Genomic DNA, 26,794 nt, shown 5'->3' on the forward strand with positions numbered 1-26,794 from the left:
TATCATGTGTCTAAATGTTCACAGGCTTTTTAATAAGAATGTAATGAGTCCTATCAGTTTGCAGCTAATGGACCATGTGGGAAATTAAACACACAAAGTGACTGCAGAAACACAATTATATTACAAACGTATTACAGTTTTAATGTTGACATAAAGAGACATGTGCGGCAACAAAAAGGAAAAAAAATATGTACAAATAAATAAGAAACAGCAAAGAGAAGCGACGACTGTGCCTGCAATACCCAGCGAAATTAAGACGATAATATTTTGTTCCCAAGGCGTTTCTTTAAAGCAATGTTGTATTCACACTAAAAATCATGTAATATTGTACTTGCAAAGCTTTAAAGGGCAATATTACATGATTTTCTGCTCTGTCATAATATTGTTTCCTCATCAAAAACACACCTGGAGTTGTGTTTTGTTTTATTCACTCATTTTTAACACACAAATCCTGCATATTTAGGCTGAGTTCTTCTCTGAAACAGAAAACACTGTTCCACTTTGTGATGTCATGTAATATAGGAAGTGCTCCACTGTGTTTTGAACTCCACACACCTTCACTAGAATCATTTGGATCATTTCAGCCTGGAATTGGCAGTCTTTATTGAACTAAGGGTCTGTTTACATGAGAACGCTTGCAGGTAAAAACAACAAAATATTTTATTGGAAGTGCCTTTCGTTTAGACTGTGATGGCGTTTTTGGGGCTAAAAAACGCGAAAAATCTGAAACCACCCTCCAGAGTGGAAAAGTTGAATTTGTAGCGTTTCCGTCTACACTGCCCAAGACGCAAAACTCTGGTCAGATTTCCGTCACATACATAGAGTACACAGAAACCTGGCATGCATACCTGATCTAATTCCACACACTTTTGCGTCACCATATGCACGTAGATTTCCTCCAGAAAACGCTCGACTAAACGCGGAATAAAAAGTGAAAACACAAAGCCATTTTTGTGTCTTCTGTTCAGACCATCATTATATAAACATAGCCTAAAGGTAAAATGTTACTGTTTAGTTGAAAACTACAGCTTCATGACATCACAAGGAAGAACAGAGCATTTTGAGCTGTGAGACATAAACAGACTAAAGGTAACATAATAAAGGATGTGTGAATGAAAACAAAACGTACCTCCAGATGTGTTTTTGATGAGGTAACAATATTCTAACATGACTAAAAGCTCACAAGAGTCAATTCTGCGTAATATAGGACCTTTAAAAATGTCCAAGAGTATACACTGTTTCTGGAGCTCCTGAATAAAAAAAATATAAATATATTGTATATTGTCTTGTTATGATGGATGGGGGAAAAACAGACCTCTGCAGTGCAACAAGACGTAAAATCTTATAAAAAAGATCTGATAGTTTCATAACAGTAATATCACAGAAGAATTACACAGTGCAGCAAACACAATAATTACAACAGGTTTGATTGAAAAATGAGCTCTAAAACATTTTTTTTTCCTGGGATAAACCAGATTAAACCTGAGATAAAACAGTAATTCCTGGATTCAAATATAAATTCACATAAAAACCCTGTGGCATTTTCATTCTTTTCTTTTCAAACAGTGCATATTAGTCCATGTTTAACCCTGGTTTAGTTATAGATTGGTCCTGATTCAGACCTTTGGGTTTGGTCCAGCATTGATCTTGCACCACATCAGATCTGGTTTAGTCTTACCTGACCTGAGAAGCACACGCTTTGATAAAACTTTACAAAGGTGAGTGGATCTGGAGCCGACTGGATTCTGTCTCCATGATTTCAGAGGGCTTGATTGACAGGTGGATTAACCAATCAGAGAGAGGCAAAAGAAACATGGGGGTTTACAATAAAAAAGAAAAAGAAAAAAAAAGAAAAAGCCACATAAAGGACTGAAAAACTATGCAGAATTTTACAGAATCAGCAATCAAAGCACCAAACTATTACTTATTTCTGGTCAAAGAAGTTATACAGTATATTTTGTTCTGAACGTTACGGGAATTTTGGAGAGGAGAAAAGTCTTCTGCATTTGAAAGACACATGATACAAATGAGCAGCTGTGGTTGGATTGTCTCAGAGTTTTTTCACACTCTATGGTCCAGTTCTAGTTCCTTATGGATTTGGAGAGAAAGTAGAAAAAAAAACGGCTGGTCAGGGAAGGTTTAGTCCTGGTTTAAGTTCAGATCCCAGTGTTAGTCCTGATCCAGTCTCTAAACTTTGTGACTTTGGCGTAGACTCCAGGTTTGTTCCTATGAGCGCATCCATCTCCCCAGCTCACCACCCCCGCGAGGAAGGCTCTCCCGCTAGGCTCCTGCACCGAGAGAGGGCCCCCGGAGTCTCCCTGAGGGCCACAACACAACACAACATGGTTAGAGCCAGTGGTGGACGGAGCACTCAATTTTGTAACAGACACAGGGGAAAAAGATTAAGAAGAAGATCAAGTAAAAGTAAAAGTATCACATGAAAAAAAAAAAAGTACCTGTTTAAAAATATACTTTAAGATTAATTTTTACTTTTAAAGCATCAAATGTAGTGATTTTGATAAAGAATGTAGATGATTTTAAGTGAATCAATTGATTTCTTAGGTTTTCTAGCTGTTTTTGAATTTAGTTTGCTCAAATTTGGGATGTCAACTCAAATTAAATGTGTAGAAATAAGTCTCAGTCATTTCAGCAGGTCTTATATAAAAAAGAAAAGTACTCTTTACTCTTCAGTTCAGTTTAAAAATGTAGTGGAATATAAAGTACATGCCCCCAAATGTAGTGAAGTAAAAGCAAAAAGTATCCACTGTAAAAATGACTCAAGTGAAGTTCAGGTACCTAAACATTGCACCTAAGTATTTTGTACTTTGTTACCTTTCAACACTGGTTAGAACTAAAGCAAACTAAAAACTGCCCTCTGCCAAAACCCTGAATAAATTAAAAGCTCAACTCTGGAGATTGAGGGGGATTGCTTAGAGGACTGAGCCTTTGCTGCTGCCACCCCCGCCCTCTGGAACTCACTCCCACAATGCATCAGGAACTCGGACGCCTTGCAGCACTTCAAATCACTTCTAAAAATTCGCCTGTTTAATCGGGCTTTCCCTCCATGATTTCTGTTGATTTCTAATAATTTCTAAAGCTTTTTTGAGTGTCCAAAAAGCACTATGTAAGTCTTATGTATTATTATTATTAAAATGTTAAACATTTTTGATGTGACGAATTACTTTAAAGGGCCTTTTATGCTCTTTTTTGATCTATTTGTATGTTATAATGTTATTTCCTAATTGAAAACAAACGTGGAGTTGTGTTTTGTTTCATTCACACATTAGCACACAAATCCTGCATATTTAGGATGAGTTCGGGATGGTTTTAACAAAAAACAAGCTTCACAGGGCCATTTTATACTTTCACTTCCCAGGACTAAGAAAAAAAAAGAACTGTTATGTACAGAGCGATAGTGCTTTGTAACACGCTCCCCCAAACCTTAACTGTATATTCAACCTTATATTATATTTAGTCACTATTTATTCATTGTAATTTATTGGATATATTATACTTAATGTTTATGATGTAGTTACTATGGAAAAGGACTGTATGAACTTAGGTGTGAACTTTTATAGTTATTATAATGGAACATTTTATTGTAAATTATGCTAACTTGAACCCCAGGAAAAATAGTCTTGACCACAGTAAAGACTAACGGGGACCCAATAAACAAAAGAAAAATAAATAAAAGTTCTTCTCTCAAACATTGTGGTGTCATAGGGTGATACAGAGAGTGCTTGACTGTGTTGTAAAACTTCACACACTTTCAATAGAATCATTTGGATAATTTTAGACTTGACTCTAATGAACTAAAAAGGTAGTTGTTAACTTGAAAACTGCCACTAAATAACATCACAAGGTGGAAAAGAGCATTTTGAGCTTTGGAGATGTAGACAGACTAATAATAAAGGGTGTGTGAATGAAACAAAACATAACTCTGGGTATGTTTTTGAGGAGGTAACAGCATTATAACATGGCTTAAACTCACTGAATCCATTTGTGTAATATAGGTCATTATGTGTTTACCTTTTGAACAATAACTCAAGTAAAGCAGTGATGTAGGACAGATGTGGAGCCTCACCTGACAAGCATCGATTCCCCCCTGAAGGACTCCTGCACACATCATAGTGTCCGTCACATCGTCCCCCATCAGAGACTTGCACACAGTGGAGTTCACCACACGAACCGAGGCCTTCTGCAGGATCTGAGCTACGGTACCTGAAAGCATCATGAAGATCAAGTCTGAGCATCTGAACACCTCAAACAACTGGTGCAGAGCTACAGTAGTTTAGACTGAGACTTAAAGGTGCATTGTATAACTTTTCTTGTGGAGGCAAACAAACTAAACCGAGTTACAGGTCAGATGTGTGGAGAGGCAGCCCCGCTCACAGTCAGAATGTATATGTTTCTAGGTATTTTTGACCTATAAATCACCTGCAATTGAAAAAATGTAAGGCAGAGCTGGTTAATGTCATTCCAGGCAGAGCAATGACATCTCCATAGAAACACGCAGGTGACGGACCCTGAATTAAAAAGTTACACAGTACACCTTTAAGACAATTAACTGATCCACAAGGGAAATAATTTGGACACAGTAGCTCACACATCACAATTCAATTCTAATAACAAAAAGCTAAAATATAAATAGTAATAATAAATTCAAAATACAGTAAGTGGAAAAAATAGCAACAGACTGGTGTCAAATAAAGCAACATTATACTGTATAAATGTATATGCAATCCAATCCAACTTTATTTGTATAGCAAATTTTGAAAAACATTTAACTCTAAAAAGCAGAATTATGTACCACACAAAAGGAAGTAACAGAAGCAATAGATACAAATAATAAAATCTATAAATAAAAGCAGTACTAAAAAGAATAAAATATGGCAGATAAAAACAATAAATAAAAATAAAAATAATAATAAATATAAAGCAGCTTATGACATGTTAAAACCAGAGAATAAAAGTTGGTTTTAAGATGAGGTAAAAATAATGCACAGAAATATAAAAATACAAATATATTTCTCAGCACTATACAAGTGGCCGTAAGGTGAAATGGTGCAAATATGAAATAGTGATTGACGTAGAGTTTAGAGTCTTTTTTAGAGTCTTACCTCCCTCCCTGGTGGCGCCCCAGCCTGTGATCCAAGCCTCGGTCCCTGGGCTGAAGCGGTGTGTCTTTGCGGGGAGACAGATGGGCCACACGTACTGGTTGAGGACTACGTCTTTGTCCAGCTCCATCAGAGCCACATCATTATTATAGGTCATATAGTTGTACTCGGGATGGGCTATGATCCTCTGAACTTTGCGCCTCACTGTCCATTCATTGGCACTGCCCTGAGCATGGAGCCCCAGCAGCACGTCAAACTTGTCTGCTGAAGTGAACCTGAGTTGACACGGAGCACACATACGCAAACACTGTCAAAACAATTTTAAAGATTGTCTGAAAGCTCAAGAAAAAATCACACAAAACTATTGGCTAATAGCTTATGAGTGTAATTTTAATTGTGTGAGAGACTTGTTTAAGAGCACAAATCATCTCACCTGTTGTTGGTCCAATTATGTCAGTTCTTTATGGTCACATAAAGATTAAAACAAAGATTAAAGTCTAACTTGACTGACAGAGCTTCAGACAGAGCAGTGCCTACAGTTAGCATCATGCCTCCAAAGAATTTTGACGACATCAGCTGCAAAGTATCAACAGCGCTTTATTTCTTGAGTTGTTTATAGATTTTGTTTTTTAGCATTTGATTTTCTAACCCAAGATTTGAATACAGCCAGCCCAGTCCCGTGTGTGTTAAAGAAGACATATTATGCATTTGTCAAACATTATAAGATCACTCAAGCTCTAAATAAAATAATGATGAGGATCGCTATAACATTGTGAAAAGCTCTTTTAAAGTTGATTATGCAGAATATTTTGCCTTTAAGGTCTTTCTTGTTGATGTTAGTAATTCAGGAAAAGTGTAGTTCCCTCAAACATTTGAATTCTCTCAGAGAGCTGCACAAGGTCAGAACCAGCTCCAGGTGTTTTGTTGTTGTTTCTATGAGTAAAGTCCTGCAGGACAGAAATGCTGCTGTTGTATGAGATGACTCATTTTTGTGTCATTGCATTTGCTCTTAGTCTCTTCACTGACCTGTTAGCCACACTGTAGTAAATTGCAGTATTTACATCTATGAAACACTACTGTATAGACTATGAACTGTTGGGTGCACAGATGTATACTGCAGTATTTTCACTGACCTGTTGGTGGAACTTTGGTACACACAGTGAGCTGCTGTCAGGATCCATCTCTTGTTCAGGACTGAGGCTCCACAAACATGAACTTTGTTCAGGTGCAGACTCACCTGCCATGGCCACTCCCCCATACGGGACTCAACTCCGCCCACAATTCTAGAGGAGCGGTACGGACGAGCCCCACACTCTAAAAGCACAGCAACATTACTCTACTATAAGTGTTTTTTTTAAGTACTACAACACTGCAAAATAAAAACATAAAAGACAATATTGTTTTGTATCTCTGAATCTCTCACTCACCACAGTTCTCCTCGTCCGACCCGTCAGTGCAGTCTCTGTGTCCGTCACATTCGGGGTTTGAGCGACTCACACAGTGTCCGTCAGAACAACGGAACGAGAACTCTGAGCACGTCTCCAGGTCCAGAGCTGTGTGTGAGCAATAATGTTAAAAAAATCTACTTAATTAATTAAAGTGTCTGTTTAAAAAAAGAGTAAAAAGTATTTTGCACAGATTTTGAGATTCAAATGTAGTGATTTTAATACAGATCTGTGTTTGTTCAACAGAAGAATTATTTTTTTTCCTAGCTGTTTTTAATTTTTGTAGATGTGTTAAAAACCCCTACAGCATTTCAGCAGGTCTCAAACTATCATAAAAAATCAGTCCTGTTCAAAAACATAATGGAGTAGGAAGTACAGTTATCTTCTCTCAAAAGTAGTGAAGTGTGTATGTACAGTATACTAAGTGCAGTGCTTTAGTTCTTTTACTTCAGTATGTTCCACCACTGCTAAATACAGTTTATGGTTTGCAGAATACTTCGGGTTAGACTCACATTTCTCACAGTCGGCCTCATCAGATCCGTCTCCACACTCGTCCACACCGTTACACTTCAGCTTCTCAGAGACACAGTGTCCATTGAAGCACACAAACTCTCCGGCTTTACACTTCTCTGTGAAGGAATGACCAAAAGATCCTTAGAGCAGGACTAAACAGGTGAAAAATCAACAGTGATAGGAAGAATACTTTTATTTAGTTACAGAATACTAAATACCTGCATTAAAATGTATTTCATAACATATTCCGATAACTGGTCCAATCAGCGTGCTGTTTCTCTATTTTTCTCACTAGTTATGTGCAGGTTAAAGCTTAAATTACATGATTAAATACTCTAATGCAGTTACTCAGAATTAGATTTGAATACGTATTCTCTGTACATGTATTGAGTTACTTTCCAACACTGAAAATAAATGAAAGGGCTCACGTTACGCAATTTTCTGATCTCTTATAATGTTGTTTCCTCATCATAAATATACCTGGAGTTGTGCTTTGTTTCATTCACATGTTTAACACACAAACCCTGCATATTTAGGCTGAGTTTTTTCTTCTGTTAACTTGAAAACTAAACTTCATGACGAAACAAGGTGGAACAGAGCATTCTGAGCTTTGGAGATGTAGACAGACTAATAATAAAGGATTACTCAAACATGTAAATGAAACAAAACACAACTCCAGGTCTGTTTTTGACAAGGTAACAGCATTCAGCATTCAACATGATGTAAAGCTCACAAGAGTTACCGTAAGTTCCGGACTATTGAGTGCACCTGAATATAAGCCACATCAACTAAATTTGTAACAAAATTTTAAGATTACACATATATAGGCCGCATCTGAATATAAGCCACAGGTGTCCGCAGGTGTCTTCAAGAACGTTTTCAAGTTTGGGCTATCTGCTTTTATCACCTCTGAAAGCTTTTGTTGTGTTTTTGCACTCATTTTGTCACACTGCTGTCGCTAAAATCTCACCATCGACTCACTGATGGCGAGCTCATGTGCAGCAGCTCTATTTCCTCCTTCCACAGCCACATCAATTGCCATTAACTTAAAAGCTGCATCATCTGCATTTCTTCGTGTGTTTTCCATGAGGAAGGTGTGTGTATGAAGCGCAAAGTAACTGTTCAAAACACAATCATACGAGCATCTTCCTCGGCACATCACCCCCGTCTCTCCCCGTGCTCTGCTGCGAATGTTTCCTGCAGAAAGAGTCTCTGTCCTGTCTGTATCATGTCAAGGTCTTAGAGGATTTCAGCAGATTTCAAGCTCTCGCAGGGGCGGGGCTAGTTCTATCAATCACGTATGAGTGGATGTCGAGCTACTGACGTTTGAGACGGTTCTTCTCGTCATTTACGCAAATGGGTAAGACGTATCCCCCTCACTAATGTTCATTTAGCATCAAAACTTATTTTATCGCACGGTGATAAACTATTTGAGTGCGCTGACAATATTGGTAGCAAGTGTAGCAACTTCATGTTAACCCTAGATCAGGGGTGAGAAACCTTTTTGGCTTGTGGGCCAGAAAGTGTTCTAAAATTTGATGGAAGGGCTGGACCAGGAGCAGATGGATGGAGATTTTTGGTAATCCACCTCATAAGAGAAAAAAAATAACATGAAAACATGTCCCATGTAGAAAACATAATATGTTTTCCCATAAATGAAAATCAATACAAAGCAAACAAAATCTCTGCCTTTCAAGTCCCACAGTTTTTACTATTTATTGAAATTACTTTTATGAATGGACAATGTGTTAAACAAATGTCCAACAAATGTGTTAAACAAATAATCCGTCCATATATTAGTCGCGTTGTTTTATTAGCCGCAGGGTTCAAAGTGTGAGAAAAAAGTAGCGGCTTATCGTCCGGAAATTACGGTAATTTTTTGAGTAAAATAGGACCTTTAAGGAAAAAAATTGCACTTTGATTCCTGTTGTCTTAGAATACTGTTGATGTGCCATTGGGCAAGACACTTCTGGCCTGATTCTTGTAATGCTCACCACAGTTTTCCTCGTCTGTGTTGTCGCCGCAGTCATCGGAGCCATCACATTCCCAGAACTTGGGCTTACAGAGTCCAGAGTTCCTGCACCTCAATTGGTTCTCAGTGCAAACTGTAATAAACAAAACCCTTTTAAACATTGTGTCTGAGTCTGGAGGAGGTGTCTGGGGAGAGGGAGGTATTATTAGTGGACGTACCGCAGTTTTGTTCATCGCTGGCGTCTCCACAATCGTCAAATCCGTCGCATTTCAAGCTAGATTTCACGCAGAGGTTATTGGCGCACTGGAACCTTCCGGGACACGCTGGAAAAGACACAAACACAGACACACTCGGGCTCAGAATCACAGGGTCCCTCACAATTATGATACACGATACACGGCTCACAATACGATATTATCATGATATACATGTGCTAATCTAAGTATTACACATGATATTCTGTGATATGTAGCTGTTTTTTAAGAACCAAATATATTTTAGCAACAATATTTCTTTGTTAATCCACAACTTGTGCAAAGTTAATATGAAATACATCTATTTTTTAGATATCACTACATCACTCCTAGTTTGTTCCCTGGACTGTATAAAGCAGTGGACTAATGGAGCGTGACGTCACCCATAGTGTTCAGCTCCAATCAAATGAAGCTCATGATTCTAGAGCAGGGGTCTTCAACCTGTAGCTCTGGCGTTACCAGTAGCTCTCCACCCCCTTCCAAGTAGCTCACCAAGGGATTTCTGAATTAAGTAATTGAACTAACTTATCCATTTATTAGTGCACAAACTTAGTCATTGATTAAAGTTTTATCAGTATCTAACCGTTTCCCATCAAAGGCTGTCCTATCCTCAATTTCTTTTCTTCACTATCCGCTAAATAGTGTGACCAGTGTCCCTATTTTTGACCAATTTTGTCAAACCAGGACTAAACTAAGGCTAAACCAGGACTACATCAAGTCTAAAACAGGATTATAAAAGGACTAAAACAGGACTATCACAATTTTTGACTAATCTGATCCCTGCTAACAGTAAAGAGGAGCATAGATTGTCATTTGTTTTGCCAAAATACTAAAACAGTGTCTGAAAATGACAACAGAGCAAAAAATTGCAGTGTCAGAATTCCTTCAGATTATGATGTTTCACGCTCTTTTCACAGTGTTATTTATAGCAACCATCCCAACTCGGGTCCCGAGTGTCCGAGTTTTGAATTTTGAAAATCTGATCACCTTACCACTACAAGATTCAGCTCTTAGGCATTTTGTTTTTGTAAAGGTAGCTCACCGGAGAGACCCCTGTTCTAGAGGTTATAGGAGTAAATCTGGAGTCGAGTTCCATAGTAGGAATAGGAATTTATGAACAGATAAAACAGCTACAGAGAGAGGGGTGATAATTTTTCAGTGTAAAGTCAGTTGGAGCCAGAGTTGATAGAGCTGGAAGTGCCCCCTGATGCTCATTTCCTATATGTAATGTGGCGACTGGGTTAGCTATGTCCATTTATGGTATTTTTCAGACTAATAAATTGCACCGGATTATAAGGTGCATAAAGTGAAACAAAGGGACGACATTTGCAACTGATTCTTAGCCCAGGCTTCCACGATCCATTGGCAGATCATGACGTAATTCGCCCGGCATTGCCTCCCTGTCTTGGTGAATGTGTATTATGAATGTGAATGTGGGTGGATGATTAAGTTTTGTTTTTTTTAATTTCCTGTGAGGAAGACTCAAATATACACCGAGTAATAATGTGTTTAATGCAGCTTTGCGCACATATGTTTACGTTTTTCAGAAACAAACTTAAAACCACATGGCTAATTTGCATAAACTGCAAGCGCTGAAAAAATAGTGAATTTGACAGATTTTTGAGTGCTATGTACCACATAAAATCGGTTTGAGGTCAGTAAGCACAACCAGAATTAATACATAAGCACACTGTCGATTTTTGAGAAAATTAAAGGATTTTAAGTGCGCCTTATAGTCCAAAAAATACGGTATATATACAGTCTATGATTTTCTAGATTCTAAACAAATTAAATTTAATTAATTAAAGACCCTTTGGAATACTGTGACATGAGATGGAAGGAAGCAAAATATATCCTAGAATATGATCATTACTATAGCGTTTTTCTCTAGTGTTTTTCATATCCTGTTCAACATTTGTGGATTTTCAGTTTTTATATTTATTTAAAAATGGCAATAATGTGTAAAGTATGGTCCTGCTGTCCAACTGAAATCATCTAATAAAAAGTTAATGTAAACCTACAGAGTAGTGATTGGTCGGTGGGGTGTGCAAAGTGTAACAAGACTCACGGTCTGTGGGGATATAGGCCTCGTACTCTGCAGTAAAACCCTGGTTCACGTTGGAAGAATCTGAGTGAAACTTGACAGAGACCTGAGAGCTGCGAAACGTTAGCACCGATGTCTTCAGATTGCTGCCACATAATCTGGAAAATATTTGAATGTTACATATAAATCTGTGGGTTTATTAGTTTAAATCAATTGGAAGATAAGCAGCTATTTATTCAACCAAGAAATTCTTAAAGGCCCCATATTACACTATTATCTGATCTATTATAATGTTTCCTCATCACAAACCTACACGGAGTTATGTTTTAGGCTGAGTCCTTCTCTCAAACAGAAAACACTGTTCCACCTCATGATTTCATGTAGTAATGCTCCACTGTGTTTTTAAAGTCCATACACATTCACTACATTTGAACAATTTCAGCAGAACTAAAGGTAAAAGGAGCTGTTAACTTGAAAAGTACAGCTACAAAACATCACAAGGTGGAACAGAGCATTTTGAGCTTTGGAGATGATTACTCATAGCCAGGCTGGCACCACCTAGTGCCTCTGCTCAATTTCATTTCTCTCATCTAGGTCAGGAATTGGAATACACTAACCCTGGAAGTGCGAGTCCGGGCACCAGCCAATCAGCAAAGAGCCATACATTCTGTGTTGGCAACAATTCCCAAGATCGAGGATTAATTGCCAAATCAAAGAGAATGTTTAGTGAATTTTATCAAGGGGAAGGACGTTATTGCCCTTTTTCCTACGGAATTTGGGAAAAGCTTAATATACCAGTTAGCCCTGTTAGTGGTGCATAACATACTTCACAACCAAATAGCAGTGATTGGTTAAATTAAAAAAGGACCCGCCTACCATCGAACGAACAAATCCTAATGCTGCGAGGTCAGACGGTTTCCATGAAGTGAAACCTTCTAAGGAATCAGGCTAGATTACTCAAACATGTGTGCATGAAACAAAACACAACTCCAGGTCTGTTTTTGAGGAGGCAACAACATTTTTAAAGTTCATAATGCGTAATGTAGGACCTTTAACATGATATTTGTAACAGTTTATCATCTGAGACCCACTTTTTGTCGTTGACCTGCACATAGTCCTTGGAACAGTCCTTGTCCTGATCATGACCCACCATGAACTTCCTGAACTGGATTTTGATGAACTTATCCACTGACGTCTGTGGAGGAGATATATGAACAAAGTCAGAAGCTGTGTTTCTGGCTGTGAGATGTTAATAATCATAGTCACTTGACCCATGTTTGGGGTAGAAATGAGTGGACTTGTGTGTACAGTGTGGACTGACCCGTATATCCCAGGAGCAGCTGATCTGAGGGGGGTAGTTGGAGGGGTAGAAGGGAGAGGAGAACACGCCTTTCCCTGTGGTCAGCAACCCATCGCATTCTGCACAGAGACATCACAGAACTACTAAGCATTGTTACCCAGAGGTGAGGCATTGTTACTCCACTGCATTTTTGTAGGTTCATTTCTAACACATTCATACTTTGAGCAAATAAAAATATGCACATTAAAACAGCTAGAGAGGAGTGACAATTTTTCAGTCTAAAGTCAGTTGGAACCAGAGTTGATGGAACTGGAAGTGCCCCCGTGGCTTCTAGCAGGTTAGCTATGTCCATTTACAGTATTTTTCAGACTGTAAAGTGCACTGGATTATAAAGCGGCAATATCAATAATGTTGAATTCTCTTCTCACCAGATTAAAAGATGCATTAAAGAACACATATTATGCTAAATCAACTTTATGCGAAGCAAATGGATGACACTTGAGACTGATCCCTTAGCCCAGGAAACCACGATCCATCGGCAGATCGTGGAGTAAATCACCCGCCGTTGCCTCCCTGTCTTGCTGAATGTGCATTTTGAATTTGGGTGGATAATTTAATAATAATTTATAATTTCATACTTTGAGAAAACATAAATATGCACATAAATACAGCTAGCTGAAAAAATATTACTTTTTACCCTTTAAGTAACATTTTAAACAGGTACTTTAATGTGAGTAGATTTTTACATGTAATACTTTTACTTGTACTTTTACTCTACTTTATTTTATTTTTTTGCTCCAGTATCTCTGCTTTTACTTAAGTAACAAATTTTAATACTTCTTCCATTATGACTGAATAACAATGTGCAGTCTTTCTGCCTGACACTAGAGGGCAGTGTAAATAAAGAAGTTTAAATGATAAACACTTTGATTTACGCTGCCCTCTACTGTCAGGCTTGTGTACTTTTCATCTAAGTACAAAGTGTCAGTACAAACAGATCCATGTAATTTATGTGATATTTCAAAATCCAGTTCTGTACCATTGTTGATCTTAATCTGGGAGTAATTTGCTCTGAATCCAGGGAAATGTTTCTCATCGTTTGTGACGAGCGTCAGCAGCATCACGTTTCCAGACGAGAAGTAAGAGAGGGACTGGTGAGGATATCCACACTGCCTACGAGAGAAAGAAGAGGATTATAAAACATGAACGGCAGGAAAATATAGACAGGAGCAGACAGGAGCAGAGAGGAACAAACAGGAGGATAGAGGAGTAGACAGGAGCAGAGGTGCAGACAGGGGCAGACAGGAGCAGATAGGAGTAGATAGGAGCAGACAGGAGTAGATAGGAGCAGACAGGAGTAGATAGGAGCAGACAGGGGCAGACAGGGGCAGACAGGAGCAGACAGGAGCAGAGAGGAGCAGAGCAGGCAGGAGCAGACAGGAGCAAACAGGAGCAGACGAGAGCAAACAGGAGCAGACAGGGGCAGAGTGAAGCAGCACAGACAGGAGCAGACAGGAGCAGCACAGACAGGAGCAGACGAGAGCAGACAGGAGCAGACAAGAGCAGAAAGGAGCAAACAGGAGCAGACAAGAGTAGACAGGAGCAAAGGGGAGCAGCACAGACAGGAGCAGGCAGGAGCAGAGCAGAAGGGAGCAGATGGGTGAATATTCCTACTCTGTGATTAGTCGGTTTTCGATGGGGGCCAGCGAGTCGTAGAGTTTGATAAAGTCTTGCTCACAGTTGTCCTCCAGGATGAGCATGTGGAAGTCCAGATGGACCCTGTATCCTGGTTCTGCCTTGAGTCTCCACTGCACAAACACATTCGGGGGGTACGGATTATCTGGAAAACCAGGAGACTCCACCACTCCTCCATCTTTTACTCGCAACGTAAAGGACTTCTTTACTGGAAAAATAGAAAACAAGAGATTCAAACAACGAACGATAACATTGAAACCTACTTTATGCCACTGACAAAACAACCCAAGATCTAACATGAACTATTATAAATGTTCAATACTAATAATAAAAAAAAACACACACAAGCTGCAATAAATAAACAGCAGAAAGAAACACTATGGTAGTTTGCATGAGTCATAAAAGTTATTAATTCTACCTTTTACAACTTAAATCTTATCATGTAGCCAAAAAAATAACCAAAATCTCCCAGTAGTGCAAAGAAAGACTAATATTGACTCCCCAAAAATATTATTCCAGCTTTCATATACTGAATTTCAAGTCAATTCAGTAATTATTGTGACAGGCCTAATTCAAATATTTCATGATTTGTAGATTTGTAGATTTCGTTCGAAAACTACTAAGATTAGCCAAAGAATAAAATATTCCACTCACCAAATAAAGACTTCCTGTTCATACGAGGATCAATAGCTGTAAAAAATAATTTATAATAAGATAAAAGAAGTACTAGCTGTATTTTTTTTATCCAGGTCTGATTTGTATGTGTGTGTATGTGTATACAGTATATGTACCTCCAGATATGACCTGGTTAACCTGTAGCGCATCTTTAGGGGGTATAAGCAGTCGTCCTTTGCCCGCGGTCATGCTCTGGGTTTGACTCGTATCCAGAGAGTTCATGGCTTCATCTAACAAAGCCTTCTGGGAGTCCGGGGCAGAGAACTCAGACTGGTAATAGGCCACGATGCTGTTGTCGCTGGATTCACTGGAAAATAAACCAAGTCACTTTTTAGCTGAGTGCGTTAAGAAGATGTTTACTTGTACTTCTTTGCAGAAGTGGGACCAAGTCGTTGTTTTGCAAGTCTTAAGTAAGTCTCAAGTCTTTCACCTCAAGTCTGAGTCAAGTCCCTAGTCTAATACAGGCAAGTCCAAGTCGAGTCTCAAGTCACTGGTCCATAAATCCAAGTCAATTCCAAGTCATTTCAAGTCTTTAAATCAAAGCGCCAAATACAGCTTAAATTTTTGCTATTTACATGACTTTTGAGACAAATTGTACTTAAAAAAATCACAGTATATTTATATATGAGTATTTACAGAGGATAGAATAGTGGGAGGTATTAAATTTGTTAATTTTTCCTTTTTAAATGTCTTGACAATATGTTAGTGTGAATCATTACGGTCAGAATAGAAATAATTCAGATTTTAAAGTGCTTCTCAAGTCTTCTCAAGTCACAGGCCCCAAGTCCAAGTCGAGTCCCAAGTCTTAGTCCATTTTATCAAGTCAAGTTTCAAGTCCTAAAAACTCGAGTCCAAGTCATGACTTTCTATTCCCCACCTTTGCTTCTTTGTATTAGTTTAGTCTTCATTTTGAAAAACTGAAAAGTTCATTTTTCATTCCACACTCTTCTCTTCTCTCTCATTTAATGTCTCTCTCTCTCTTTTTAATTTTCTGATGATTATTTATGTTTTGATTTGTTTTTATTGTGATTTTGTTTTTAGTGACTTGACTTGAATTACTTCATGTACGAATTGTGCTATACAAATAAACTTGCCTGACTTAATTTAATTTAATTTTAATTTAGTTTTTTGTTATTTTGTCTCAAAGGTGCATTGTGTAACTTTTCTGGTCGAGGGTCCGCCACCTGCTTTTCTCCATGGAGATGTTATTGCTTTGTCTTAAATATTTAACATTTATGACAATAAACCTTTCTATCATCATGGAGACCAAATCAAGTCACATTAAAGGTCAGATCTGTGGAGAGGCAACCCCACTCACAGTCACAATGCCTGTTGTTCTAGGTATTTTTGAGCTATAAATCCACCTGTAATTGAATAAATTTGAGGTAGATCTGTTAAACGTCATACTGTGGAACATTCCACGTAGAGAAATAACATTGTAATATAACAGAAGTAACACCAGATTATAGCTAAGTAAGTAGAAATATTATGCAGAGCAATTACATTCTGTTCACAATAATTCGCACTGTCCACTCTCTGACTCAAACACACTCACAACATCACGCGTACAATACAAACACACACCTTAACAATGAGCGATAGGTATTTACAAAATCATGAGTTAGCTTCATTTTATAAAATACATATTAACCTACCACCATTTCTACATCTTCTCTTCATTGTGTCTCGTTTGTACCATAGACCTGTGTTTCCCAGACTTTTTTTCTGGGGACCCATATTTTAAAAGTTACAAACCTTATAAGGCTTATAAGGCCCGGGGTCCGGATGCAGCCCTCCAAGACCTTTAATCTGGCCCTCGGCTTATTTCTACTAAAATATTTTAATTATATTTTTTATTTAAATATTGGTAATTTTCTGCGGTGCTTAGCATTAGCAGCGTCTCCAGCGTCTCTGTACGTGGCCCCTCCCACCAGAGCAGCACAAATGAAGACTTGTCTCTTTCCAAACGCTCTTAAAGGACGATCATTTTGACTGTTGACCGTGACACCCTCATCAGAAAAATGTCCAACATGAGAAAAGTGGAGCCGAGTACAGGATTTTCCAAGAAAAATTTACTTATTCCTATTTGCATACAAGTTCATGTTAAAACATTGTGTTGAAATTGCATTTTTCTTAAAGTTTTCAGGTTGTGCATAATATTATAATATTTTGATTTGTGTTTCTCTGCACAAATATTTGAACTTATTGTTATTTTTGGGATAAATATGCCATGAGTTTTCTGATCCGGCCCCTTTGGGATCAAAGTCGGTTGGATACGGCCCCCAGACCAAAATGAGTTTGACACCCCTGCAATAGACATTATTCCACAAAAAATAAACCACAAAATAAATATGGATTTCACCATTACTGAACATTAGTGAGGATATTTTATTGTTGACTGAGTGATCGTGTCTCTCTGAACAATTAGTATTACTCAAGTTTTAAACAATGAAACACAGTCATTTAACCAGCAATAAAAGGATCCATAAGTCGCCTATTTGGACATTAAATGCAGCCCATTTCTTCTTTTTTTCAACAATCAATTGAACCAGCAATACTGGAACAACATAGTCAATAAAATAATTACAAAAAGATCAGAAATTATTCAAAACATGTTTTAACTTTTCTAATGAGATCGGTGGCTCTCATGAAGGTCTGCAATATACAGGGATATATTCAAGATCCAAACAGGCGACTTAAGGATCCCTTTTATTGCTCTTCCAATGTTTTTCATTGTTTAAAACGTGAGTAATACTAATTGTTCAGAGAAACAGGATCACTCAGTCAACAATAAAATATCTTCTTTAATGTTCAATAATGGTGAAATCTACATTTATTTTGTGATTTACGAATAATGTCTATTGACTTGGGTCGTGAAGGTTTGTGACTTTTAAAATATGGGTCCCCAGAAAAAAAACTTTGAGAAACACTGAACTAGAGGGTTAGATATATCCATTTATATAAACAGTCTATGGTCCTGCCGGGTTTAATTATTTCACAGCCATATTCATAGTAGTAGAAATAGCCACATTTTTATATAGCGCTTTTCCACCTTCAAGGCCCTCAGAGTAGTAGTAGGAGTAGTAGTAGTAGTAGTAGTTTCTTTTTTGAGATAATTAGCATACCAGTCACATTTTGTGCTGTCACAGAAGAATGCAAATAACAGGCGTCAACATTATAATAACTCTAGCGTACATTTCCTGTAAACTGAGTGGCCTTCATCTTCTCATTAACCAGCATCATTCCTATCCTCCTTTCCTTCCTCAAGAGAAACTGAATCTTAAGTGTAAACACGGACTGATGATGAGTGCAGAACAGGTTATAGCAGGGCCTCACCTTGACACTCCTTAGTCCTGACTATAGACCGGGTCTCGATCTGAGTTAAACTGGTTTAGTGTCACCAGTGCTATGCAGATATTTAAAAACACAAGCACATACCTGCCTCACTCACCTGGAGGCATAAGTGACAGTCACGGTTACTCTTGGGAAAAGGTTATTATGGTGATGAGTTTCAAAATGCATGACTAATTAACAGTGAGTTGAAATGCAAACATTGTGAGAGCAGACGATTTAAAAAAGAGGAAAATGAAATGACGATGATACCTGAAAGCCTGGACAGTGGATCCTGTGAAGTGCCCTGCCAGGATTGAGTTCTTGTTGTAGATGATTCTGAGCTAAATTGAAGGAAAAATAATAAAAATTAAATGTAAATATATACAGTTCATTTACTGTATTACTATTATTAGTTTTGTTTATAAAATGTTTATGGCAAACACAGGAATACAGAACAGCCTGACAAAAAGAGGAAACCAAGTTAGAGAAGTTTTTAAAGCATGCGCCATAAAGTTAAAGGAAAATGAATGTCACAGAAGCATGTTTTAGGCAGCTATCATTTCTCAGTCAAGATTAGGATATTTTTATGCCTGATGCCCTTCCTGTCACAGTAAAATGCACATATTGAGAGGAGCTGGCAGTGTGGGATTGTTTATGGCATTAAACTCTCTGTTACCATGGAGTCAAGCAGGCTACAAGTCAGATCTGTGGAGAGGTAATCCCGCTCACAGAATCTTTTAGAGCAGATATGTCAAAATCAGTCCCGGGGGCCACATTTGGCCTGCAATATAATTATATCTGGCCTGCGAGATCATATCAGATATGTATTAGAGCTGGCGCGCCGGATACAGATAGACTATAGAGACATTATATATATATTAAAGGTTTAACATGACATAGAAGAGAAAACATGCAGATGCATTGTTGAAATTTTTCAATAAATATTTAGTTTGGCCCACATCCCAGTTTTTAATTTTGGCCTTCTGGGAATTCAAGTTTGACACCTTTGTTTTAGAACATAAAACACCTGTAACTGAACAATGCAAGACAGGTAAATTTAATGCCATAGTGTGGAATATTACAGGCAAAGCAATAACATTTTCATGGAGAAAAGCAGGTGGGCGACCTTACACCTTACAACTAGTGCACCTTTCACATTGGCTCAATAAAAAGATATAAAACATTAATCAAAGAAGAGTATGAAGATTTTCTGTAAATAAAAACTGTTCAAGACCAAGTCAATGAATCAATGACCTGAAGAAGTTTCCACTCAAAAACGTAGCAACATATTTCATAGATTATTTTGACTCGGTGACAATATTGTGCATGATAACACCAGGTAGTGGACCCTCCACCAGAAAAGTTGTGCAGTGGTTTGTAAATTAGTTAGATTTAGACCTGATGCAGACCTGCTTTTTGACCAGGGACGACAGCTCTATGAAGCGCTGGCTGTTTGAATCTTCATATTCCTGATAGAAGGGCCGGTTTCGGATCTCCATTGACCCAATGTAGACTCTGGGTGAGCTCTTCGACTCACCCTCATCTAAAAAAGAGAGAGACATGCATTATTATCAGTAGAAATACCAGAACAAACACCAACAACAAATCCAAATTTATATTATTGTATTTTATATAGATTATATTGAAGGATGCTTTTGCAGTTTTGTGTTTGTGTTAGGGTTGTCAAAAAATCTGATACAAAAATTTGACACTAATCGATACAAAAACTAGAATAGAAACTGGATTCTAATTTCAGCGAATACTGACACTGAAAAAACACAAGACCTTTCCTGAACAGAACAATATTAAAGGCTCTATATTATACATAATTGTTTCTTGTGATCTTTAAATCATATTATAATGCTGATACCTCCTCAAAACTATATCTGGAGTTGTGTTTTGTTTCAGTCGTTTGAGTAACCCCTTTATTATTACTCTGTCTACATCTCCAAAACTCAAAATGCAACTACATTTCATATTCGGTTCAGCAGAGATGGGCTATTCCACGCCTGAAATGATCCAAATGCCTCCAGCAAAAGTGAACGGACACACCACTCCCTCTAATACCACGTGACATCACAAGGTGTGTTTCCTGTTTGAGAGAAGCTGAAATATTTTGCTTGTGCTTTGTGTGTAAAATATGTGTGAATGAAACAAAACACAACTCTGGTACGTGATGGGGAAACAACATTATAAAAGAGGTCAGAAAATAGCGTGATATTGGCCCTTTAAGTCTTATCAGAACAAGAATAAAATCACAGGCTTAGTGTCGTTATCAGTGTGGAGTATCTATGACCTATTATTTGCCTATAACTTAGTGTCAGGATATTAGATTAGATTGTGGAATTTTAGTTTAGTGTGTGTGTGTTTGGGGGGGTGTTAAAACAAATGTCCTTACGGTGATGTTTCAGCACCAGGACGGTGGTGAGCACAGCTATAAAAACGGCTCCAGCGGTGAGTCCCAGACCGATCCAAAGTCTCTTTCGACCAGAGCGCTTCTCCACTTCAGTGCTATCTGCTACTGGGAGGAATGTGTCCCACTCCGGACCCTAAAACACACACACACACACATATATATATATTTTACAACAGCAACATTACAAGGGATGATATGATACTGGAATTGGACATCAGCGCCAATATTGAACAGTTTTATAGATCAGATATTGGTTCATTTTAGGGATGTAACAATAACCAAAATTTCGTGATATCGTATCGTCAAAGTTCTCACATTAATATCGTGGACCATCACAATATATCAAATTACAAGTCTCTTTGCTTAAATTAAGAGTTATGGTGCAGGAATAGCTTAAAAAAAACAAAAAAAAAAAACAGAGGGAACTACATAGACCATGATCCTTTGCTCCATTTCAGTGTGGGCTACAAGAAGAAATAACAGTTCTAAGCACTTTTAAGTCTTAGTTCTTTGGATTAAGACTAGTCACGGCATTTTAAGAGGAAAAAGTAGCATATTAGCCTTCACAAAATATCGCAATAAATATCGTACAAGAGATTTTAATATTGTTACATCCCTAATTGTGAGCCTCCCCACCATATCATGAGCTTTCCCACGATATTGCAATAAATATCGTACCGTGAGGTTCATACCGTGAGAATATCATATAGTGAAACTTGAATATCATTACACCCCTAGTTCATTTGTATCCTGATTTGGTCTATAAATTTGTGTAATAAGATGATTTATTGGATAGTGTTGGCCCAAATTGTTTTTTAAAATGATAGGAAACAGTTACAAAACACATTTGGATAGGCTCATTGTTTTACCATACACCGTGTGCTTAGAGGAAATAAATTATAGTTTTACTTTCTTTAGTCTCTGCCTTAGTATCGGCATCAGTATCAGAACAGGAAAGGTTGGATCACAGTGTCATTAAACCAGGGATTTTCAGTGTTTTTCAGTCCAGGGACCCTTTATCTGTATGAAATTATCCTCTTTACCCTTCCTCATGATGGCATCACTATAACATTGTTTACATCATCTTTATATTGATGTTTGGATGAAACAAACATACATGCTTGAGATTGTATATCATAAGAAGTGAATGATCACTGTTATCACATCTTTTTAGGAGATCATCCACACATATCCCCACTTTGAGAACCACTGCCTTAAACAATCCTGTAATTCCTGTGTTGATTTGGCAGAGTGGTTATCTGGTTTGTGGTCACTGTAAACGCTGACATACTAAATTAGAGCCATTCTGTAAACACAAATGTAAACTCTCTCTCTCAACCCCACGACGTGAGGAAATTTAACCCTGACCCTAAACATGATGGACGTTTGCAGTTTGAAAAGTTCACATCACAGACTGTATATAGGTTTACGTCCTCTCTTTTTGGGGCTCTAATTTCTCTCCCTGAGGCTGCACTCTTTCAGTTTCTATAGTATCTGTTTCGGCTCTAGAACAGTTATATCAGTGTAGTAATAGTAGTAGTACATTTATCATTTCTGTGGGATTTTCATATTATTATATCGTAGTCTAAATCTGAAGCTAGAAGTAATAGTAAAGTATAGGGGTGCTGGTACTAGCTGTAGAAGTACAGCAGTCAGACCAATACCAATACCTTATATTAAAAGGTAAACTTGGAAAATAATCTAATAAATCAATAACATCATATTACTGCTGTTTGGATTGTATGAGACATTTGACACACGAGAAAGAGATATTTCTGTAGATAGAAAGCCTATCATAGCCTATTAAACAATTATCATGCTAATTTATATTTAATCATTTTTAAACAAACAAGATAATCCTGGTTTCTATTCTCTGTGAAAATCAGCCACAACACTATGACTAACGCGGGCCTGTCAGTCTCACTCTCGGTGTGACGTGGTTGCGTAGGCTGTGCGTCTCTCTCCGCTGTGCACCTGCTACAGGTAAAGAAACACTCACCTCTTTCGGACTAAATTTCTGTCCAGAGTCCAATCCGTCCATTTTATTTCCACGGGGCGGTCAAAATCTACAAAACACTGATCTAAACCTGGAAAGAAATCTAATCAAACCACTGCTCCTCTGTTAAATCCGCGACACTCCCATTCCCGGTCTCGCTTCTGTCCAATAAAATAAAACAAACAAAAACAAAAATAAAAAGTTAAGTTAGAGTCAGCGTTTTAAAGTTGTGCAAAATCGCCGTCCCGGTGTCTGAGGTAGTGTAATGGGAAGTGTCGGCTCGTTCACACTGGATCAGGTCCGGTCCGCTACGTCCGGACTCACGGAGGCTCAGTGCAATTAAAGAAGGAAGTGAACAGTGATCCAAGTCACACCTGTGCTCCGAGAACTCCCAGCATGCACCGCGGCACTGCTGCTACCTGTCCCCAGGCCACTGCCTCTTTCCCATATGGGGCCCCTCAAAAGATTAGTGTTGCTCCCGTTCATGTCAAAAGAGGTTAAGAGGGTAAAGCAATTAAAGGGGAGACTCCCTAATGACACAGAGGCCTTCTATTAGTAATAAAGTAATAGTAATAGCAGTATAATAGTAGTAGTATTTTATTCGGTCATTTTGCAGCACTACAAAACAAAACAAATCATAGACTACAATCCCATAGATCATGACCCAAAGTGTTTAGGCTGAAGTAAAAAGTACTTATAATGCCAAACCCTTTAAACAATGACAGAATTCCAAAAAAGAAACAGCTTATGAACAGCAAGTTAACATTTACAATTTTACTTACGACTTACTGTATATAAAAGAGACAAAATATAAATTAAAACAAACAAAATTTAATGCATAATTCATTCATTCCAGAGCTCTATAGCTTTCAAAACATAATGCTTTATACTCTTATTTAAAGGCTTTTACAGTGTTAGACTTTTTAAAATCATCACTCAGGTAATTCCATATACTAACCCCGCTAACATAATACAAACTACAAAACAGTCGGTAATAAAACTTGTACAGAACTGAGACTAACCTGAGTACAGCTGCATGTGAGTCTAATAATCTGATGAATGGTATGGAGGCATGGATCTGTAATAAGATCTTACACTTGCATAGTTGGAGGAAGGTGCTCCGATCGTATCTGGTTTACGGGCAAAAAAAAGAAAATAAAAAAATAAATGAAATTTTGTGACCGGAGATTTCTGTTTGTTCTGTGTTTGAATATTGTGAACCCGGAGGTCTGGTTCTTGTATTCTTCTCCAGCAGATGGGGCCACTGTTCTGGGGTACTTGGTTCTTAGGTTTTTCTCTGTAAAATTCAAAAAGTAAAAATTCAAAAGTATAGCACAGCCGTCAGATTTCCCCACGTTTCATAATTTAGTTTGAGAAACATGTTTGTTTGTTTTTTTCTTTGTAAATTCTACACACATTACACATTTTATTCAACATTACAATCTTTACAGATTTACAGAATAGTTTACAGATGTACTTTTTATTCTTGCAGCAGTATTAAACATTACAAAATTAAACAGGAACAACCTGCGAAAAGGGTTGGATTAGAATATTTAGGTTGGACGTCATCCTAAAACCTTGTGGTTGCAGACTAAAGTAAATATATACTGTATATACATTTATACAGTGTACAATATTTATAGTTACTCTATGTATTTGTGTTTTTTTAAGTTTTTTATTGGGTGTGCTTGCAGTGAGACTAAAGTTAAAACAAAGTTATATAGTGTGTAATACTTATTGTGAAATATTTTTGTATTTGTCTGTGTTTGCAGTGCCAGTAAAGTACTTCTTGTATTTATTGATGCAATGTGCATTATCATATGTTTTATTTGATTGTACTTTTGTTATAATGTTTAGCGTTTGTTTGACAATAAATTGGCACCATATTGAAAAAGTCAACCTACTGTTCCACTGCTGATGTTATGTTCCAAACTGCTTTGTACACATTAATGGCATTTTGAAGGGAGTGTATAATGAGACACACAGGCTCAAATCCTGGATGGTCCATCGTGCATGTGGGTTGGCTGGGGACTTCTTCCATTCTTGCAATCGCCTACCAAATATATTATAAATAACATCAGTGTGCAGACCATACAGTAACTGAAAACAAGTATTTGTAAAGCAAACACAGCTTGGGGGTTTCTTAACAGCATCTGTTTTCCATCCGAAGACACGAAACAAATAAAATGAACTACAGCAATTGCACTTTAGCCAAAATGACGAGCTTCATCTGCTATAACATCCCATTACGTTTACACATTCAGAGAGGTGCGCACTTGGAGTTTTACAGTTTTATTCATATTTGATTAAACGGTATAATATAACCAAGCAAACTAGATTACTGATCTCATAGAAGGTTAAGAAACACTCTCAGCTGCCGGGAGGGGGGATGGCTGTGAAGGATCCATCATTACATAGTGACCGTTGCTGTGTAGTTAGTTTAGCTGCACAGACATTGTCCTGTGGGAAATAGTTGCCAATACATTTAATAAGGGCCACATGATATGAGATAAAGATATTTGATAGAAGTATATGTTGTATTGTAAAACTATATCATAGCAATACTGGTACTTACATTTTTTGACGCAATAAGTTAAGCAAAATTAAAACTTATACCAAGACCAAACTGGGTTAAAGGAGTACACAATAAGGAAATTGTGAATAAAATCTGCCATTTTTGTGTCTACTTTTAAAACTCATTTCTTTTCATATGGAGAACTTTGTATTGTATTTTTATTTTTGTCATTATTGATTATTTGCAGTATCAATATGTTTAAGATATATTGTTCAGTCCTGCCTCTCTCTCTCATTATATTTGAGTCCAACAGGCAATAAATCAAAGTTTAGAGGGGAAAAAAACAAACTTTCATATTGCCATTTTAATAATTTCCTTTCTTTTATCATGTATTATATGATTTTTTTTACATTCACTTTACACATTTCTGCATAAATCAGCTCACAGCATGGATGGGCCAGATTACCGTATTTTCCACACTATAGGGTGCACTTAAAAACCTTTAATTTAATCAAAAAACAACTGCGTGCATTATAATCCAGAGCACCTTATATATGAAGTTATTCAAGTGTCTTAACACGACTTTAGTAAACTACAAAGTCGCAACACTTGCAGCATTACAGCTACCGTAGTCAGGAGCATCGCGGAGTAATACACACTGTGATTCATTTTAATATCAAAATGCACCTGTCAAGAGACACGCTTACAATGCCCACTTTAAACTCCAGGCTATTATAAAGTTAAAGTGCGAGCTGTGTGGGAGCAGTAGATGAGAGAAGGCGAACACACATTTACCAAGACAGGGAGACGGCGCTGAGCGATTTACGCCACGATCTGCCAATGGATCGTGGACGCCTGGGCTAAGGGATCAGTATCAACTGTGGTCTGAGCTTTCACCAAGACCAGAATCATCACTGAAGTGCCAGGTAACAGTAACCACGCTGACTCAGATAATGACAAGAGGGATGCGGACGTGCTGGACGCCGTAATCGCCCAACTGTTTGAACAATTATGAGTTATTGTGAATACACTAACAATTTAGTGGTCTTAGTAGTTTTTTTTTTACGCGTTACAACTGAACAAAGTTGAGAGTTATTGTGAATGCGTTAAATAAAATTTGACTGGCTTATCTAACTGTTGTGTTTCGTTTAACGCGCCTTATAGTCCGGTGCAAAAAAAAGTTTGAAAATAGACCATTCAATGACAGTGCGCATTATAATCCAGAGTGCCCTATAGTGCGGAAAATACGGTATACTATTTTCTGATCTGTGTTATAATGTTGTTTCATTATCACAAACAGACTTGGAGTTGTGTTTTGTTTCATTCATACATGTTTAACACACAAACCCTGCATATTTAGGCTGAGTTTTTCCCTCAAACAGTGGTAATATGGTAATACAGGAAGTGCTCTACTGTGTTTTTAAACTCCACACTCCTTCACTAGAATCATTTGCATAATTTCAGACCTGGAATTGCCAATCTTCACTGAACAAAAGGTAAAGACCAGAGACCAGAAAAC

General features: G+C 37.6%; 1 protein-coding gene across 1 annotated transcript; it reads right to left on the reverse strand.

Annotated features, from left to right (window-relative positions):
* Nucleotides 1–7: 7 nt before the first annotated feature.
* LOC110157936 (suppressor of tumorigenicity 14 protein homolog) lies at nucleotides 8–23,073 on the reverse strand. Its single transcript, XM_020922333.2, has 19 exons — nucleotides 22,764–23,073; nucleotides 20,747–20,897; nucleotides 19,758–19,891; nucleotides 18,619–18,689; nucleotides 15,132–15,322; nucleotides 14,995–15,030; nucleotides 14,320–14,548; nucleotides 13,685–13,818; nucleotides 12,667–12,764; nucleotides 12,437–12,540; nucleotides 11,370–11,503; nucleotides 9,266–9,370; nucleotides 9,070–9,180; nucleotides 7,075–7,191; nucleotides 6,545–6,670; nucleotides 6,251–6,431; nucleotides 5,121–5,392; nucleotides 4,085–4,221; nucleotides 8–2,318 (listed from the first exon to the last, which is right to left on the reverse strand). The coding sequence occupies exons 1-19, from the start codon at nucleotides 22,803–22,805 to the stop codon at nucleotides 2,157–2,159; spliced, it is 2,535 nt and encodes an 844-aa protein (XP_020777992.2). The 5' UTR covers nucleotides 22,806–23,073; the 3' UTR covers nucleotides 8–2,156.
* Between the last annotated feature and the right edge of the window lie 3,721 nt (nucleotides 23,074–26,794).

The sequence above is a fragment of the Boleophthalmus pectinirostris genome, unplaced genomic scaffold (assembly GCF_026225935.1).
Source record: "Boleophthalmus pectinirostris isolate CB_2022bp ecotype Guang Dong unplaced genomic scaffold, ASM2622593v1 HiC_scaffold_8, whole genome shotgun sequence".
Lineage (NCBI taxonomy): Eukaryota > Metazoa > Chordata > Actinopteri > Gobiiformes > Gobiidae > Boleophthalmus > Boleophthalmus pectinirostris.